Source organism: Puma concolor, chromosome D4, assembly GCF_028749965.1.
Source record: "Puma concolor isolate L17-30 chromosome D4, mPumCon1.1.hap2, whole genome shotgun sequence".
Taxonomy (NCBI): domain Eukaryota; kingdom Metazoa; phylum Chordata; class Mammalia; order Carnivora; family Felidae; genus Puma; species Puma concolor.
The window spans coordinates 43961772-43982114 of NC_141679.1; the positions used below are offsets into that span (position 1 = coordinate 43961772).

The 20343-nt window shown below is 37.2% G+C and overlaps 1 protein-coding gene across 6 annotated transcripts in view; it reads left to right on the forward strand.

Moving 5' to 3' along the window:
- Positions 1–20343, forward strand: part of ADAMTSL1 (ADAMTS like 1) — an 885884-nt gene that overhangs the window by 650034 nt on the left and 215507 nt on the right. For all 6 annotated transcript variants that reach the window (XR_015243567.1, XM_086685377.1, XM_086685374.1 and 3 more), the window contains 3 exons: positions 2528–2685; positions 8505–8616; positions 12143–12281. Coding sequence is in view for 5 of the 6 variants with exons in the window: in XM_086685377.1 (XP_086541503.1) it covers positions 2528–2685; positions 8505–8616; positions 12143–12281 (409 nt within the window). In the remaining variant the exon portion in view is untranslated. The remainder of the gene's footprint in view (positions 1–2527; positions 2686–8504; positions 8617–12142; positions 12282–20343) is intronic.

A 20343-nucleotide genomic window follows, 5' to 3' on the forward strand; every position in this document is an offset into this window, starting at 1 on the left:
TACACTGAAAGACTTCTCTTCAGCTGGTCCCTTGAGCATTTCTGATCTCCACTGTGACTATTCCTGGATTCCTTAAGAACCATCTATCATCTTCTCTTCTTTCTCCCCTCCCACACACATGCCTATGAAACCAATTTAGGTAGCAGGCATTATCTTTTGGCAATTGGATTATAAATGAAATCATTCCAGAAAGACAAACAAGAGGAAGATAAATTGGAGCCTGTGAAAGTTCAGATAGTCTACTATAGTCTTTCTAAAAATAAAAACAAATACATTTCATGGGAGAGGCAGGATTTGAGGGGTCATGTGAAGGAAAGGAATAAGTAAGGTACAGTTCAGGCAAAGCCAAAAGAAACTGATAAGTCACCTTATATGGATCCAAGTTCTTTTCTAACCCTGAACAACCCCCCAAAATATAGTATTCACATGTCAGGGATGATATATGTGTGTACACTATCACCATTCAAATGATTTGCTTTTCCCCTGGAGGATTGGACAGAGGTAACTGCTCATGTAACAGCCCCACTCAAAAATAGTATTTTTCTGAGCAGTGACAGGCCTGCTCAGAATAAAACATCCAGGCGGAGATCATCACCAAGTTTGGGACTGACTTCTCAATGTGGAACAAAGAACCTAAAGCAATCCATTTAAGATGAAATTCATTTTTATAAATGTATTAGCCTCCCAGTTTTCCTAATTATGTGATCACTAAGAAGCTAAAGAATTATCTTTGTTTGGTTTAATTGTCCCAAAAATTCAATAGGTAGAGCTGCAGATGATACTTACAAATGATGGAAAGAAAAATGGAATTTGCTTTTTTTTTTCCCCCAACTGACATAATGTTGACAGCATATATGTACCTTATCTTTTTGGGGTTTTTTGGTATCTGGTATTTGGTATTTGTTTGAAATATAACATGATATAATATAATATAATATAAATATGTAAATAAAGGTCCCCATGTTTCTCTTGTAACCCTTCGCACTTAATTCCCAGAAGCTGGTCGAGTATGGGACCAACCTTAAATATTTAGGGGCAAACCAGAACAAGACTAAGCAGTCTGGCCCAGCCCCGGCTTACCTTTAATCAGAAGTACCTTGGGAAGTACATACAGCTGGGAGGCCTGGTGATAAAATTAAATCAGATGCTCATATCAGGCTTAGACCCCCAGGATTTTCCCAAAACTAAGTTGGTTTGTGTCTTGAAGATATTTCTACAAATTAGTGCACATACATGTAAGGCAGCTTGAGGAATGAAGGCTAGAAGAAGGAGATCCCATGCTGTTGGCTTTCCTCTGATTACAACAGCTGTGGTTTCCCCTCCAGCTCTCCCTTGATGTGCCCTATGCTCTCTGTGAGGACCTCTCTCTAGGGCAAGGGGATGGAACCTGACCTATTCCAATTGAAGGGCTACACAGATTTCATCCAAGGGTTGTGGGCATTTCACTGGACATTGAACATCCAACATTCTTCACCTGTTGGTATTCCAGCGTGAAGCAGACAACACTTAGAATAATTTAGTACAGGTACATTAGTACCTCCAGAGACCCTAAAGAGGTCCCAGAACCCCAATCTGCAAAACACAGAAGAGGGGAGTCATTCTGATTGAATGTGGGGTAGGCCACCCAGAGCCTCACCTGACATTTTATCCTTCTGCCAAAGAAACACTGCCAAAACTAAGGGTTCTTATGCAAGTTTTAGAAACACTGACTTAGTCTATCTCTCTTCATACAGTGGGAAGTTATTCCATATCATTTCTCAGCCACATGAGAATTTAATATGCTCTGAAATATGCAGCATAATTACCATAATCCTCAGCTTGCTCTGATTTCCTATAATCAAAGATGCTTCATAGGCTTTATCATTGGCCAAATTCAGATTGGAATGCTCCAGGAATCAAGAAGTTCCTCTTTCTCTCTTAAACACTTACAAAATATCATATATGTACATAATACTGTATTAGGTACCAAACAGGATTTTAAAGAGAGAGAACTAAAAAGAATGGGTCTTCCTCATCCTCATTACTATAGTTTCTTCTGCACAACAGCACACATGTGGTAAGAAACCAGATAGTACAAATAAACACAAGGTAATGTGTGAATATAAAGTCACATGGGTGCTGAGGAGAACTCGGAGAGTACCCTTGATCTCACAGATCAGAAAGCAAATTCTAGACAGAGAGCCATAGAGACCGAAATCAGTAAGATATGTATGGGAGATGGTTTAATGAAAGGAATAGGATTGTGATGAATTGGAGCACCCAAATGAGGTCATCCACGGAGTCAATTATCTTTTGATCGGGAGCCTTGAATGCCTGGCCAATGAGTTTTAAAATGATTTCATTTGCAACATGAACTCTGTGATCTAGAGGTGCCCATAAATTTTGTTTATATCACAATGTCAACTGTGTCAGCTGTATCAAGGGGGATACTTCTCCCTTCATAGCTGTAGGCTGTTTTATGAAATATGCTTGCTTATGGTAGCCCTGGGAACATCTTTCTTTCCTTTAAATGTGTTTGATTATGTAGATCTGGAAACCAAAACCCTGCAAGGGGCTAAAGGTGAAAGCAGTCTCAGCTCGACAGGCACCTTTCTTGTGGACAATTCTAGTGTGGACTTCCAGAAATTTCCAGACAAAGAGATTCTAAGAATGACTGGACCACTCACAGCAGATTTCATTGTCAAGGTAAGTGCCTTTAGGTTTTCAAGGCACATCCAAACTGTTATTTATAATCTCCTGAAGAGAGAGAGAGAATTTGGGTTTGGGCATAGATTTGGAAATCCTTTTACCCAGGAAATGTTTAATTCACCATCACCTTTTCAAGAACATATATTTCCTGGACCTTTCAAGAACATATATTTTTAAAGCCCTAAGAAAGTTCTTAGGTGTGTGTATATGTATATTATTTAATAAAAAGACCCAAAGACCAACACATCATTAGTTGGAGGATATAAACTGTTTTTAAAACAAATTAGGATGTAGTTGCCAACTCATAAAGTGTTCTCAGTCAAAGAGAAAGACAAACTAATGATCCATAGACTTGGTCATACTTCCAATTACAAGTTCTGGTTTCTCTTGTACTGGCAAAAAGACTAAGTTGTTTCTTTCTATCAGAGCTTCCCTACTCTTCAAGGTAATATAAAACACATTGCTGGAAGCAACATATACATTCTGTAGGAGAAATGTACACACTAGAAGAATGTTTGGGAATCACAATAAAATAAAACATATTTTTTCTTTCAGTAGGTCAGAAGGACCTGAAGGATTTCAGCTGTAAAGCTGTAAAACTTGTAATGTGTCCAGGACTCCATAAATTTTTCATCATGGGACCTGGAGCCAGAGGACATTTGATTTAAGCTAAGGCTTGATGACCCTGTGGCAGCTGGAAGTAAGAATGCATATAGGAAAATGTGATAGTCAGTGAGGTTGGATGGAAGAAGGGTTCCAGAGCACTCTTCTCCTTCTCCATCTGCATGGTAGCTCTTTTTAACCCAGTCCAGATGCCAGGTACATTCATGTGAACAAGAAGCTACAAACCAGCAGATATGGTTCACAATAGAAATGATGCTGATAGTTAAATCATTCTATTTAAATATGCAAATACAGTGCAGTATTGAAAGATGTCTTTATTTTTTGAAACCCTTAGAGTGCTGTTGAATACACCATTTATGTTAATTTCCCTGGTGGCCTTGCAAGAGTTAAAACACATACTAAAAATATAGAATTGGATTCAATAATGTCTGATAATAATAATAATAATAATAATAACAACAATAAATGAATAACAATAATAATATGTGAATAATATTATTCACATGCCAGTAGTTCACAGCTTTGCTGACACACACCATATATCTAGCTGCCTTCTGCATATCACCACTTGGATATCCCATAGACACAACCAGCACAACATAGCCAAACCTGGACTTGTCTAGCCCTAATCTAATCTTTAGAAGAAACCTACCTAATCTTCTTTATTTCTTATCTTGTAGAATAATATGCTCTTTACCCAGCCACATCAGAAACCTTTGATTCACTGATTTCCCCTTCTCCGATACGCCCCTAGCTAGCCATCAAACTTTGTCAGTTCTACCTTCATACCATCCCAAGATTATTCTTTCTTCTCCATCCTTGCTGCCACTGCCTTTGTTTAGGCCTTTGTATTTCTTCCTGATCATGCTATGTGCATCCTTCTGAAACTGCAGCCCCAGTGAAAGAAAATGGCTTTCTCAAACAGAAAAGGGTCTTTTGCAGTCATGGCACATCCTTCACTAGAACTTCCAACGTAGCTCTACTTGTGAGCACTGCTAAGGTATGGCTGGACCTGCTCAGTTTGTACCCTTTCGAGAAATTTCAGAAGACTGTCATAGAGAGAAGTGATGAGTACCTAAGCCACCAAAGTGGTAGAAAAGTTGTGATTTCCATTTGCATTTGTTAGAGTATTAGGCAGAAATAATGCCTTAATATGTCTTTCTGAACAGTCTTGAGCATAAATCTGTTCATAATTCAGCAGCCAAGGAGGATAGGGAGACTCCTGACTACCAGCCTCTTGCTGGCTTGTCTCAGGCAAAAGTTTCTACAACACCAGTGAGAGAAAAGAACATAGGAGGGGACAGCAAAGGCTCACAAATTACCCTTTAACCAAAAGAGAAGAAAAAGATATGGCATTTCAGAGTACATCAACTGAGAGATCCTTTGTGTACTTGATGTCTTTCTTGTGTTTGAAATGTCTCCTTGATTCCTTTGATTTTACAGGGATCTATGTTCATCCGTTACCCACACACACATTGGTCCTGCCTTGTGACTTTATCATGACAGTGCAGTGAGTTGCTATGGAAAGTGACCAGTTTTTATCTTCTTTCCTTTCAGTATGAGAAGTCCTTAAATTACAAACACTGAATCATTGTAATTATAGGAAGAAAAGCTTGGTTCAGAACATTCTTTTTCCTTATTAACTTAAGGAGGCCAAAATTACATATGCCAGATGTGTTTAGCTCCCTAAAACAAAATCCTAATGTGTCAAACTGAAGCTTTCAACATACTCTTGAGAACAAGAACCTGATGTCTGAGGCCGTATGGTTTGTAAAGCTCCAGAGCTAATGATAACAAAGGTCCCAGACGCCCAGAATTAATAAAACCAGAAAAAAGGAACATGGCAGCTCATCTGTATAAGAAACAATTAGTCCATCAAAGTTAGACATCAGGTTAGCCTCTTCTTTTTATTTTAAACATACTTTTCCTACTTTAAAACGAAAAATTAAGAAGATAGTGAGGAGAGCAGTTCAAGGACGCCACTAAAAATAAATACCTATGTCTTTACAAAACTAACATTAACTAACAAAATTACTTTGTGCCCTGAAAAGAATGGCAGCTTTCAAGCCAAGGCACACTTGAATTCAAATTTCAGCTCTGCTATTCCCTAGCTGTGTAGCCTTAAGTAAGTCACTTAATCTCTCTGAAACTCATCTCTCTCATTATAATGTAAAGGTCGAAGATAATACAGGGTAGTTCTAGATTTAGATTTAATACAAATAAAATGTACCTTGCATACGGTAGGAATGTAACAAGTGCTGGTTGCTGTGGTAGTTGTTGGCTTTATTTATTTTTTTAATTTTTTTTTCAATGTTTATTTATTTTTGGGACAGAGAGAGACAGAGCATGAACGGGGGAGGGGCAGAGAGAGAGGGAGACACAGAATCGGAAACAGGCTCCAGGCTCTGAGCCATCAGCCCAGAGCCTGACGCAGGGCTCGAACTCACGGACCGGGAGATCGTGACCTGGCTGAAGTCGGACGCTTAACCGACTGCGCCACCCAGGCGCCCCTTGGCTTTATTTTTAAAAAATTATTTAATGTTTACTTTTGAGAGAGAGAGAGAGAGACAGAGTGTGAGCAGGGGCAGGGGAGGGGCAGAGAGGGACAGAGAGGGAAGCAGAACTGGAAGTGGGCTCCAGGCTCTGTGCTAAATATCAACATGGCGCTGAAACTCATGAAATGCAAGATGACCTGAGCCAAAGTCGGACACTTAACCAACTGAGTCACCCAGGCACCCCAGTTGTTGACTGTTATTAAAAGAAGAAGGTACCTGTAGAGAAGAGAGAACCAGGAATTATCAGTGTGGAAGGAGTCAAACAAGATTATGTGGTCAGAAGTCTGGATATATTATGATTGGTTTTATCTGTTTGAAATAACAGCATCCCTGTTCACTTCCAATCTCTTTTCAAATTTAGGCATAAGTCTCAGCATTCATGCTCATTGTACATCGGTTTCATTGGGCTCATTAGGAACAATATTCTTTCTAATCTTCTTGTTTTCTTTACTTCAACATAGTCTTTACTAAGACTCCCTCTTAACACCAAAACTTCTTCACATTCATTCCTTACTCTCAGGACATAAGGTAGTTTTACTGATAACTTCTAGTAGGCTGAAAATTTGACGAATTCCATCTTTTTGCCTCTTTAACCAGATCAAAAACTAAGCCCAGACACTGTACGGATATTCTAGAACACGGTTTCTCCAAGGATTTTGATGTTATATCCTCCACGTATTTGTTTTTTCCTCCACTTTCCTAGGACTTTGTTTAATTTCAAGCATCCCAAAAGGGACCTCTGCAAAACAATCCATTTCCCTAAGCCTAAATAAATCTTCTGGTATTTTTATTTTTTCACCGAGCTGGTGTTCAAATGAGAGTCCTCTTCTAATACCTTCCCAGCATGGAAACCACACATCCCAAGAGAGCTATAGGCTTTTGTGAGCTTAAAACAAAAGTAAAACAAAACAAATAAAAAAACAACCAAAAAAAAAAAAACTTTCCAAAGGATATGATTAATACTACATCCCCGAGCAAGCAATTAGGTATCCTGTATCTGACACATAGGATTGAAAAATATTAATCTGTAAACTATGCTCCCCTTTTAAGTAAGACACTGTATTGCTTCAGCTGTTTTTGCTTGAAAGTCGGGGATTGTATCACTGCTTATTCTAAGTAGGAAAGACCTCGATGTTCCATGGGTCGGAATTCCAGCATAAAATGAAATATTCTTTAGTTTTCTCACTTTCTTCTTTCTCCTTTCCAGCTCTTGCAGATCATTTGAAGAACATTTCCAATATTCTTTCCTTCCAAAGTCCAAAAACTGGTCTGGGGTTTAACACCTACTCCCTGTTTCTTCAGTGTTCCTAGATGTTTAATCCAGTCGTTAAACTCAGTAGTGGAAAAATAGATGGTCTTTTTTTTTTAAATCTGAAGGCTAAATCCATCAGTTTATCCTCAGTAAAGGGCAGCTAGGACCGCAGAAAGCTTGAAAACACTAACAAAGACTTAGACCACAGGATATGCTGATGTGCTCCTCTACTGTCTTGAAGTTAAGAGGTGCCCCTCTTTGTTGTCCATGGAACTTCCTTTAGTATAACAAATAGTCCAAGCCTTGCCCACTGTTTCAGTGTTATATGACATGTTATTATGTCTTCATGAAATCAAGGCATTGCTCCTTCAGTTTAAGTATGTTTTCTCAACCTTATACTTTTAAGAACTATTAAAGGATTATTGCTTCACTTCCCCCCTTTGAAAAACAAAGGAGTTGTCATTTCCATAAGCACATGTTGTATTCAAAGTAAATGCTTTTATAATGGAAGTTGGTGTTTTTTAAAGTTTGGTACTTGGACTATCAATGTTTGCGTTGCCGGGATCTCTGGACAAGAGCTGAGGAATTAGCATTTTAGCAAGCTTCCAATTGGCAATTCTGCACATGAAAACGTATGAGTCACTAAATTGCCAGGAAACACCATGTATGTCTCTGGGTGGGCAGAGCCATTTAATTCTTTAATTTTTTTCGTTTCTTTTTTAAAAATTGTTTTAATGTTTATTTATTTTTGAGAATGAGAGAGAGAGAGAGAGAGAGAGAGAGGGAGGGACAGAGGATCTGAAGCAGGCCCTGTGCTTACAGCAGAGAGCCCGGTGTGGGGCTCGAACTCACAAACCATGAGATCATGACCTGAGCTGAAGTTGGATGCTTAACTAACTGAGCCATCCAGGTGCCCCTAATTTTTTTTGTTAACAAAGGATAGTATCTTTCATTTCTTGCAGTATATGGCATTTATCATTTTCTCAGAACAAATTTTCTCTTTCTGAACCTACATTATAAATCCACATATATACATACACATATACATACATAGAAATTAAAAATACCTATAATTTTTCCTGTTACACCAGAAAAGTTGGAAATAAATGAGGGAAAGGGAATAAGTGTCCTGGGAAAAGACCCTACTAGAATCACAAGTTGAGACATTGCTATCCGTTGCTCGTGGCAAAAGAACTGAGAAAGCAATGGTGGTGATGGTGAATGGTTGATTGGTAAGATGGGTGATATTGCTATGGCCACTTCTCTCCCAGTGCCTGAAACCATCCGTGCTACTATACATTCTTTTCCAGAGTTGCAAGGAATCAAGAAAGCACCCCTCTGTCATACTAGTTGCTCTCTTTGCTATTGTCTCTTGTCTCCTGCAGATCCACAACTCAGGGCCCGCTGACAGCACAGTCCAGTTCATCTTTTATCAGCCTATCATCCACCGATGGAGGGAGACAGATTTCTTTCCTTGCTCAGCAACCTGTGGAGGAGGTAATGGTGTTGACTTAGCCTAGGAACTGTTAGCTTCTATGAGGGAAGGCTTAGCTGTTGTAAAAGTAGCCACTTCAACATGGAAGAACTTTCGTGCTGTGACGGGTTAGATTCTTTATTCTGAATGGGGCCAAATCCAGAAGTCCGCCTGTAAGGTGGATACCTCAGTCGGGATGGCCCATGAACATTTTCTGTCCGTAGAGTCCCATTAGTGGAAACGGTCTTGAGTCTGTTCTGTTCATTTGAGAATCAACTACTCACCTAGTTGAAGAGAACTTATTTATTCCTGAGTCCAGTGAAGAGTGTTTGTCAGGCCTACTATGTAGCATAATGTGTTCAAAAAGAATCAGAGATGAATTTAATTAAAGGGAATAGTTTATTACCCGAAAAAAAAAAAAAAATCACTGTTCTGTAGACTTCAGCTTGGTTATTGTTAAGCTCTATCCCATCATCTCTCCTGAAAAGTCACCAAATGAATTCCTATCTCTGCTCCATCACATCCGCAATAGGGACAGCATTTTGTATTACTGGAAAAGATATTTTCTCCCATTTTCTGCCCTTTACAATTATAATGGTTACATAATAATTGCTTCAAATTACTTTATGATAATTTATTTAGCCCTATCCTTATAGAAGATTTAGTTCACTTAAACTTTTCTCTTATAATGTAACGAATAACTTAATAGCCAAGTTTCTTTTTCCTTTTCTCCTTTCAAATTATTTCCTTGGAATAAATTCTCAAGAGTGAGTTTCAGAATTTTTGTGGCTATTGGCATATATTACCAAAATTCTTTCCAGAAGGGTAATAAGCAGAGTATGAATATTTGAGTTTCATTGCCAACTGAGCCAGTATTTGTGGATTATAAGAAATTGTTTAATTTTGCTGATTTAATGAGCATAAAATTGTCTGTATATTCCTTTAAAAACCAGCATATCAAATAAATTCTGGCTCCACCTTCACCGAAACCGGATTGTTGGCTGGTGTTAAGTAGCTCATCTACATGGGTATCACTAGATTATTCCGACAAGAGAAAAAAAGGATGATACCTCAAAATGGAAACAAATTATTATCTATTATTTTTTTAAACAGTGAGAACGTATGAAATAATTCATCTTCATCTGCATAATGTGAACAAATCACTAAAAATCAGGTCCTCTAGAGCAATGTTAGATTTTAGCCTAAAAGCAGTTAGTCAGAAATACCTTCAAGTGCTTTTACCTGGTTGCTAAATAACTATTAATTTGAGCTTCTCAGCATTTCGGCACAATAGTGTTTCCATTTGTTCTATCTGTTCTGAAGAGAAAATAACTTTGTTTAAAAGTAAAATGGCAATTACTTTGATGTTTCATAAGAATGTTATTTTGATACACTTATGAATGACTAGTACAGGAAATAGTTTCAAAGAAAGAAATCTAAGTAAACAATTATTTTTCTAGGTAAATAATTATTTTTCCTCTTTTCTTTTTAAATGAAAACCATGCTTTGACCGAAGTATCAATTCCATAATATGCCCACTATGTCAATTTCATATAGAGAGCTGGTGTTAGAGGGTAATGTCAGTAAGCTTGATGATGCCTTGCTATATAGTAAGGGGATTAATGTTAGATTCATATATAGCCAACCCCTCTCAACCTTATTTTCCTCACATCTAAGTGAACAAGTAGAAGCATCAGTGGTCTTCAAATGTTTTGAGCTATCAAACACTTTCTTCAAAGGAAATCTTACTAGGAAGCACAAATAAAAGGAGTATTGCTCAGAATAAAGATATGAGCTTTGTGGAAACCAGCCTTCTCCCCCTTCATGGACCAGTTTGACAATGACTAAAAGAATGATCTCTGAGTTCCTTTTTATATTTCTGGTTCCACATTCAGCTGGTTGACCGTTTTGCTAAGTGTAAACAATTGTGGCTAAAAATACCTTGTGAAACATTGGAAAACAGAATTATCTGACTATTTTGGTCTTTTATTTCATTTTTGTTCTAAGCCTTCATTACACACACTCTCGAATAGCTTCCAGCAACGTTTTTAAGCTGACAAATTATGATTTTTAAAAATCATATTCTCAGTTATATAATATACTTATTGCTTGTGCCCACATTTTACTACATGATAAACTCTGTCCTTGAGTAGAAATTATTATATGGAAAATTGTAAAATGGTTAGCTTATCATAACATTATCTGCTTTAGAGTATAATGTAATTGAAAAATAAAAGTATATTTACTTATTTAAAATGTCATTTTGCTCTTTGGCTTTCTTATAAAATAAAAAGTTTAATGGAACATGTGTTCTTACCTATTACTTTCCATGCTTTTCATCTTTACAGTAAAATTGTTAAAAGCTCTTTTTTTAGGCCTTTAATGAACAATTAATTTTTGTGGGTGGTCTGAAAACACAGCCTCAAGCCAGGAAATCTGGTTTATAAGCCTTCTTCTGATTTCCTAAAATCTTTTGCAAGTCTCTTAACTTCTCTCAATCTGACTTTCTAACATATATCTAGCAATAACAATATTCAACCACCTGCCAGGGAGAATATATTTTGGAGGTTGGTTAGGGTTAGAATGATTTAAAAAAAAAAAAAAAAAAGCCTAAGTTAAAAAAATTCTCCATGTACATTTATTTTTCACTCTAAGAATCTAAGTCTTCATCACCACCTCACTAGAAATCCACAAGACAAGAAAGAGGCAGGTGGAAAAGGTAAAACACATTATGAATGGAATGAAGCATTACTCAGCAGTGCTATTTTTTAAAAGAATTCTCTAAACAGTGGGAACTTGTGCATGGACACTAAAAAACTATTGGCTGGAGACTTAAAGAGAAATGAGAAAGGATTTTAGGTGAAGCAAAAATTGAACAGTAGGGGGGTACTATTATGGTTGTTGTTGTTTTGTAGGGATTCCTAATGGATACTATTAGGATCTTAATCCTCCACCTTCTCAGCCTAGCCTACTCAGGTTGAATTTAGACAAAAATAATGTTCCCAGGCAGCTGGAAGGACCCCATCTTGTGCTTTATTTCGTTGTCCCCCATTCATCAAGGGGAGCAGTGTTAGGGTTTATTTGATTGATTGATTGATTGATTGATTGATTGATTGATTGATTTGGGAGTTTATTCTTCCTGGTGCTTCAGAAACAAGGGAGGCAATTTTGCATCTTTGCATGAGATCCTTGGCAAATAAATACTGATCATCTCTTTTGAATACAGATATCCATGTTACACTTTTAGATTATACAAAACAAATTACTAGTAATAGTACTTACAGCAGAGTCTGATCACCTAGCTATGCCCTTATGTAGTTCAAACCTTACAGTATATTTGATTATTACAATTTGAGTGGAAAAAATCGTATTTGAGGCCTGCAAAGATTAATGAGCCTTCCATATTTCTCTTTTGTCCTGGAAATTACTGAAGTGTTGGGGAAGAATTTTCATTAATGTGAGATGGCCAAGAAGTATAAAGAAGTATATTACGTTATACTTTAATATGACATGTGTGTTGAAACTTGCCTGGATGGTTTGATACTGCAGGTTACCAGCTGACATCGGCTGAGTGTTACGATCTTCGGAGCAACCGTGTGGTTGCGGATCAATACTGTCACTATTACCCAGAGAACATCAAACCCAAACCCAAACTTCAAGAGTGCAACTTGGATCCTTGTCCAGCCAGGTCAGTCAGATTTACTAGTTTATTTATCATAAACATAAGTTGAGTTCCATCAGCTTCATAAAAATTTAATTAAAAATAAATAAGTGTTGCTGTCCAGGGACCATTCCTAATCATGTGTTATCCGTACCCACGCCCCATGTTCTTGAAGCTGTATGATGCCCTCTCAGGATCTCCAGAGTTTCCACTTGCGGAGCACTCTTCAGAGCTATTTTCTCTTCTGATTTCTTTTTATCCTGGTACTTGTATCCCTCCTTAACAAGGTTCAGGCCAAGGTGGTGGCACAATGTTCTCAGGATTCCTTCCATTTTAACTTTGTCACTTGATCAGTGACATGGTCAGAGTAGACCATATGTAAGGATCACAACTGACCCATTTTACCCTGGTCCACAGTAATTAACTAGAATAAAAACCAGTCTTAGAACAGCTCTAATTTTAACATACCCTGACTTTGTCAAAGAGAAAGTAGGACTTATTTGCAATAAGTCAGATTTTTTTTTTTAAGGTCTTTTTAATTAGGAGTTTTAAAGAGACACTTGACACTTGCACTAGTACTGTTGCTTTCTGGAAATCTGATTGGCCCTCAGTTATTTGTAGGATTAAGGATCAGACTGACATATGAAATATCTCAGATGATGAGTAGTCATAAAATACAGGTCAACAATCTGTTCATGGTGTAGCATTTGCCTTTGTAGTTGCAGAACTTCCTGGTAAATCTCTTTATTAGCTTCCTTATCCTCAACATATGAGAGAGGATATAAAAAAATTCTTCTCCTACAAAGCTAATCACGAACACCAAAAGATAAAATATCCTTTCCAAAGCTCCTTGGATTTCTTAGAAGCACCTCAATATTATTTTTTAAATCATAGTGGAGTAATCATGTATACATAAAACAAAATTTTTACATAGTTGAAATACTACATGAACAACATGCATGAAAAGTGTTCTATCTTTGAAGTTTGTGTTTTCTGCTGTTAACTTTCTAAAGTTATTTTCTTGTACTCTGTCTGTCTCATATTCATGAATTCTAAATTCTGCATGTGATACAAAATTGCTTCTTTCATATACTTAGCTCATAAAACTGAACTCAGAATAACATGTTTTCATTAAAAAAAACAGAAAAAAATGATATTTTATAATTATATAATTTAGGTGAAGTTTAATTTAATTTAGGCTCATATTACACCAGAAAATTATGTATTAAAAAGTGGATATGGTATAAAAACTGAATCAGGTATTAAAATTTTGCTTGGACTTTTTTTAACTTTGGAAATATTAAGAGTACGAAGTGGGGCGCCTGGGTGGCGCAGTCGGTTGAGCGTCCGACTTCAGCCAGGTCACGATCTCGCGGTCCGTGAGTTCGAGCCCCGTGTCAGGCTCTGGGCTGATGGCTCAGAGCCTGGAGCCTGTTTCCGATTCTGTGTCTCCCTCTCTCTCTGCCCCTCCCCCGTTCATGCTCTGTCTCTCTCTGTCCCAAAAATAAATAAACGTTGAAAAAAAAAAATTTTTTTTTTAAATAAAAAAAATAAAAAAAAAAAAGAGTATGAAGTGTTTTTAGCCAAGATGATTATAGCCAATGCAGTTCAACCCCACTTTTAAATTATTCTACTTATTATATAATAAGTATATAATATACTTATTATATCTATACCAGAAGACCAGTGTGTGAAAAGCATAGTTATCCTAATTCAGACAGATCAGTTCAGCCAGAGAAAGACTTTGAAAGTCTTTACACGCTTTCATCAAAATTTATGTATGAATTTCTAGGAGAAATGGGGGAGTCACCCCCATATCTGGGGGAAAAAGAACTTCAATAAAGAGATGGCCAGGGAAGACAGTTGTGAAATAAGAGCATTTTGTTAACAATTTTAAGAAAATGTTTATAATCTACTCAATTTTTTTCTGGCTTCTGAATTTTATCTCTTCTTGTTTGGAATAGTATTTGTGGCCTATTTCTTACTATCCCAAAGCAAAAGGCCATACTATATTGAAAGAAGTCTGCATGTGAACTTTATGCCTTGTCTGTGTCCTTTGTTATTTTAAAACATCTAATACAGCACATGTATAAATGTTGGGACAGGTGGCTATTAAGGAGAAAGAAAAAATAAGTTCGAGGCAAATGTCAGGAAGCTGCTTTTTTCAATGCAGAAGTAATTAAACAAAGCTGTAAAGATTAAGACTTAGCAGTAGGAGAGATTTAAGAGGAAACTGCTTTAGGAAATGTAGATTTGCTGCTTCAAGGATCACTGGGAAATTCATTGTACTTTATTTGCATACTTGGGATCAAAGCAACCTTTCTAAATTCTGAGAGAAAATAAGAAGCGATGGTTCCAGAGAACCTACTGTATAAAATAGGTCTGCCCTCCTGTTAGACATAGCCGAGTTGAACCCTCAAGAAACTGCTTTCTAACTACAGATTTAACTGCCTAATAGTTAAATCAAGAGTGACACAATGACATTAAACTATGGCCTTTGTGTCTAAAATTAGAAACCCTCAAAGGGAAAACGTAGACATTCTTAGTGCTGACATATTTTTGAATTTTCAAAAAAATTATTTTATGTAGCCCTTGAGATATTTGTTCACTTTACCTGTATGAGACTAGGACTTAGGACCTATTATATATTATTTGAAAGCAAAATCCCATTCATAAGGCCAAGTTTATTGCTTGTCAAGGCTGGGAAGTACCATGGACAGCAAAAAGTACACTAAATAATTAGTGTGTAGCCCTAGGCTTATTATTTTACCTTTCTGGACCTCAGTTTTTTCATCCACAAAATGAGGGTGAGAGGGTTGTTTGTTGCATTAAATTGTGGCTTTCAGACCTTGTCTACAGAACCTATAATTCCATAGAGTTGCTTCACTGAATTTCATTTTACACATTTTGAAGTATTTTTAAACAATAAATCACAAAACGTTCATGTTTATACATATATATGTATATATATTTAAACATGTTAAACTAATTTTAACTTATTAAAATTCAGCCAAATTGTAAAAAAAAAAATTGTTGTAACAGTTGTAAAAATGTTATACCACCAAAGGGACTACTTTTTGCACTCATCATTAAGTTCTTCAGTATGTCTGTTTAACTGAAAAAATAGGTATACTAAGATTGCAAGGTGAACTGTAAAAACTGTTATCATTAGCAGCTCCTTCTCTGAGATAATAGGAATTTTGTCATCGCTGCACATCTAAAACCAAAACAAACCAGAAATAAACTGGTTATGATGACCATTAGCCATAATCCTTGATATCCAATTTTTTCTGTTTACCAAAATAGCCTCATTGTTTGCATTAATTTGCTTTATAATAAGTAAATGTTTACAGTTGAACTAATGAACTAAATGATATCCCTTACTCATTTCACTCACTGACAATATCCACTGACTCTCATGGTGGTGGATTGGTTCATCTTGAAGTTAAAGGGATTGTTGACATGTAGCCCATTTTTTTCAAAACATTTTTATGGTTTTATGGCTTTTTTTCTGATGCTTAATGCTAAGAAATGTTGATGAGTTAAAAGCCTATGATGAAAACAATAAAACTCACTAATAATCCCTAGGGGCCACAAATAACCACTGTTAATGTTTTTGCTATATTGCTTTCCAGTCTTGTCTATAGCTCATAACATCGATGAGATCATACTGTGTACCGTGGACACTTGGAATTCAGCAATTTAGTGTTCTTGGTTTCCACTATCCTAAAGCAAGCCTGAATATCCATGACATATAGTAACTTGACATTTTGCTGAGGCAGGAATATGAGTCCCCTATACTACTAGACCAACATTTGAGCCTACCTGGCTGCCAGAAGTTCCAGCCCAAGAGAGCTTTGTTGCTCTCTGCTGATGTCTTTTATGCAGTCATTTTTATGAAGTGGTAAAATACTTTGTCTCCTTGCCAAAAGTGGTCTCAAAAAGGAAGCCAAACTTAACACTTACAATGGAAGGGAAGAGAAAATGAAGTTAAAATTTTAATGGCTTTTAGCTAAAATTAAGAATGTTTCTCATTGGTGACTCAGAGCTATGGCCTCACTAATCCCCTCATATGCTCTATATGGTGTTCTGGTGGCAGTCTCAATTTGGGCACTTCCAGAAGTCCAGAGGCATGCCCTCCCAGCCCCCATTTGTCCGTGATCTACTGCCTGTTTAATTTGTTTTCCACTGCATTCATTTAACACTGTAGTATGAACCTTTTCTCATGTAGCTAAGACACTTAGAATCTAATCAAATGTAAAATCCCCTCCTTTGCCTGCCATGCTAGAATCATAGCTTCTGTCATTTTTTAATGCCTCTCTCTGCTGTTGTTTGTTCGTGTGATTTTTTTGTATCATCTTTGCCTCCCAGTCGAAGGGTAAAACCCATCATGTGGCCAGAGAGCCTCAAAATGTATGCCTATGGTCCACCAACAACTAAAAAGGCATAGTTTTAGTTCAGCTGATAAGCACCTTATGTTTTCAGAGTGGATTTTAATGTGAATTATGCTACATTTGGTCGTATATATCTCAGTCTATGAGACTGAAAAGACTGTTAATGCTGTCTGGGGGAAATTGTGCAAGACATTGTTTGTGAGAAGATCAGAGAACCACCTTTTCAGATTTTTTCTGGCATGGGCCTCAAGCTTTCCCTCCAAGGCAGTAATGAAGGGGGCTTAAATTGGCAAAGGTTGGAAAAGTGAAAAAAGCTCTCACTCATCACACTATCATGGTCACAATCATTAGCAAACAAATCTGTTTCTAGCTGAAACTGCATCCAGATTCCCCCTTCCCTCAAGGAATTCAGAGCAACACTCCTGAGAAAATGCCCAAACTTGTATGCCCCAAGCGGCAGTTGTTGGTGAGTTCCAGTGGACTTTTTTATCCAGCTCCCTTTAATTTGACAGAAAATTGCATAAGTCATCCCTGGCTATCATTCAAATTGTAAACAAAATCTCAAATGCAACTTTAAAGAAATAATCTGCATCATGAGAGCCATTATGTGTACAGGGCATATAAAAATCTGGTCACACTAACTTCGTGACCAACTAGCCCAATGGCAAAATAGTCTGGTGGTTAAGAGGGGAGCTTTGGAGCAAACAGGTTGGCTTGGGATCCTGGCTGTGCCATTTACTGGTTGAGTAGCCTTTGGACAGTTACTTCTTCTCGCTAAGTCTCAGTGTTTCATCCTATGAGGTGAGGAAAATAATAATACTTACCTCACAGGGTCATCATAAGAAATAAATGTCCTAATACATTTAAAAAGTTTGACTGATACATGTCTGACACATGAGAAGCACTCAAAAATGTTAGTTGCTACAGCTATTATGACTAAGATCATGATTATGATAGTGTTGATGTTACCTCAGAGAGGAATACCTAATCTTCCCAGAAATCAGCTTTCTCCTCCATGAAAGGAGGAGAAATTCTATATAGGTCTAGAAATGTAGTTCTCTGTTATTATAATAGCAAGACACATAAATTCCTAAAAACTATATCAAAGTAAATCACACTTATCAGATTTTTAAAATACAACAACCATGAGAAATTAAGGTAATTAGCATCTCCACAAATCACAATGTGCAATTGCCTAATAATCCCCACTTACCCACCTGTGACACATTGCTGTTTAATTCAGATAGGATTTATGCCCTGTCTCCAAAAAATGAGAACTTATTGTCAGAACTAGAAAATGGTTCCTTAGTTAGCATTAAAGTATAATGAAATGTTTTTCTAATCTTGGAAATCTTTTTGTTATTTTGCAAGAGGTAAATGACTTAGAAAAGTAACAACTTACTTTTAATCACCCTCATTTGAATATACTGCTTTAAGTAGCTAATGAGTAAGCAATAAGAAACTTCACCATAAAATCCCATTTCCACTTTCATGTATTATGTATAATGAGGTAAAAAAGCAGAGTTCTGGTTCTTTTTAGGATGCATGGTCAAACCCTTCCCAAGTTTATAGTCATACCACACATCACCAGACCATCAGCTGTAACTCCATTATTGTGGCAGTTCAGTCCTGCCCAATCAGCTCATTATTACTAATAATGATAATCACTTTTCATATTACATTTTATACTTTTTAAAAGCATAAATATTTACGCAATTCTCTTAATTAATTTGTGAGTTACTAGAACAGGTATTATCATCGTCATCCTCCATTTTAACCTCAACCTATCACTTTGACTTTACTAGCTAGTAACTTCTTTACTTAACTTCTCTAGGTCTGAGTTTTGCCTTCTGTAAAATGAGTATAATATTCCTGTAAGAGAGTAGCTAGGAGCATTAAATGAGGTAATACACATAATGCTCTTAGCAAGGGTGCAAGCACTCAACAAAAGTCAGCTATCATTATCAATGAGAGCCAAATCTGTAAAATGACTTGTTACTTCTATTTGAAGTTTAGAAAGTGCTTTCACATCCATTTTCTCAATTCAGTTTCACATTCCCTGAGAGGATAGCAAGACAGAGATTAGTATCTGTATTTCCAGATAAACAAACTGAAGCCTAAAGAGGTTGAGTGATCTGCCCCGAGTTAGATTGTGAAAAGAAAGCTGGATTATAAATCTAAGTACTTCCAAAGTATCTCCTCGACTGTGTAAACTCAGGTAACCTGATCCTTGAGGCAAGCATTCATCCCACAGAACATCCCCCTTTGTTCTTCATGATGCCATCAGCATCCTGTAATATCTGGTTTAAGCCCAACATAGACCCCCACAGCAAGTTCAGAACTGACAATCCTATGAATACAAAGTTTGCTATGGGTCTGCAAAATGATCACATACTCAGGTCAAGCAAACCTCTTTTATATAAGCATAAAGACTGATGTTTACTAAACAGTGACCAATCACTTAGGACAGTACAGGAAGAGATAAACAAAGCCCAGGGAAATATTACTCCCACTTACTTAAAAGCAGTTCAGAAATTGCATTCATTAATGTCAAGAATATTAACCACAGAAATATCAATGAAATACTAATATTTGGGGTCAAATGATCAAAAACTCTCCATTGGTTTTATAGCAGAAAAATGAGTATGTGCCTTAAAAATATTTTCAAACCCAAGTGATGAAACAGGGTTCTCTTGGTGTGGTTCCTAATAAATGAATGTTGCCTCATGAGCACAATGGTCTAAGAAAAGTGTGAACTATTTGCAGAATATTTTCTCATTTGGTGGATCCCCTGTTTCCTAGGAAAACCCACTATGTTTTATGAAGTCATCAAACATTAGAGTAGGAAAGATTTTGAGATGATCACCTACTTCAGTGGTTTTCAATCTGTGGTCCATAGAGCGGCAAGCTCTACCTTTAGCAGCCACTAAGAAGAGGGCAGGTAAGATAGAGCTCCATGAGATGGGTTACTTCATCTTAAAACCCCTGATTTCATCCAGTTAGATCTTGCAGAGGTCCCAATGTCAAGCACTCAAGATCATACAGAAAGACAGTGAGAGAAAAGAGAACTGACTGTCCATCTCCCAGCTCCTCAGGGGTCCTTTTCCTTAGTATGCCATGATCCTTTGTGCTCCACCACTCATGAAAAAGTGAATGCCTGTGTCTTTGCCAACTTTTGTTACTTCTCCCCTCCCCCATTCTAAACTGTTGCTTAGGAAGAGACTGGTTTCTGTTGCTCCAGGGTTGTCGAGAGGTGATGAAATACTCCCTTTCGTGCCAGAGCTCCCTCCACCACCCACAATTTCATTCATTTTTTTTAATTGACTGTCTGACTTGTACCAGGTTCTATGCCTGGTACCATGACAAAGGCAAAGAAAAATCAACTAGAATCTGGGCCCCAACATTGCCCAGACAGAGTTGTACAGTTACAAAGCAGCATGGCATCTGGAAGACACGAGAGACAGGACAGAGAAGATTTTTCAGAGCTGTCATGGCTATTTCTGGGAGATAACTAATGGAAGAGATGCAGAGTTTGGCCAAGCAGGCTAGAAGCACAGGTGTCATTACACTGTCCTTTCTGTGCTTCAGATCACCTGAGAGCCAGCAGCCTTCCTTAACTGCCAAACCCCCCTCCCAAACAGTCCGTTCCCTCCCACAGATGCCAGAGCTAGCAGAAGGCAAGGAGTGGGACTAAA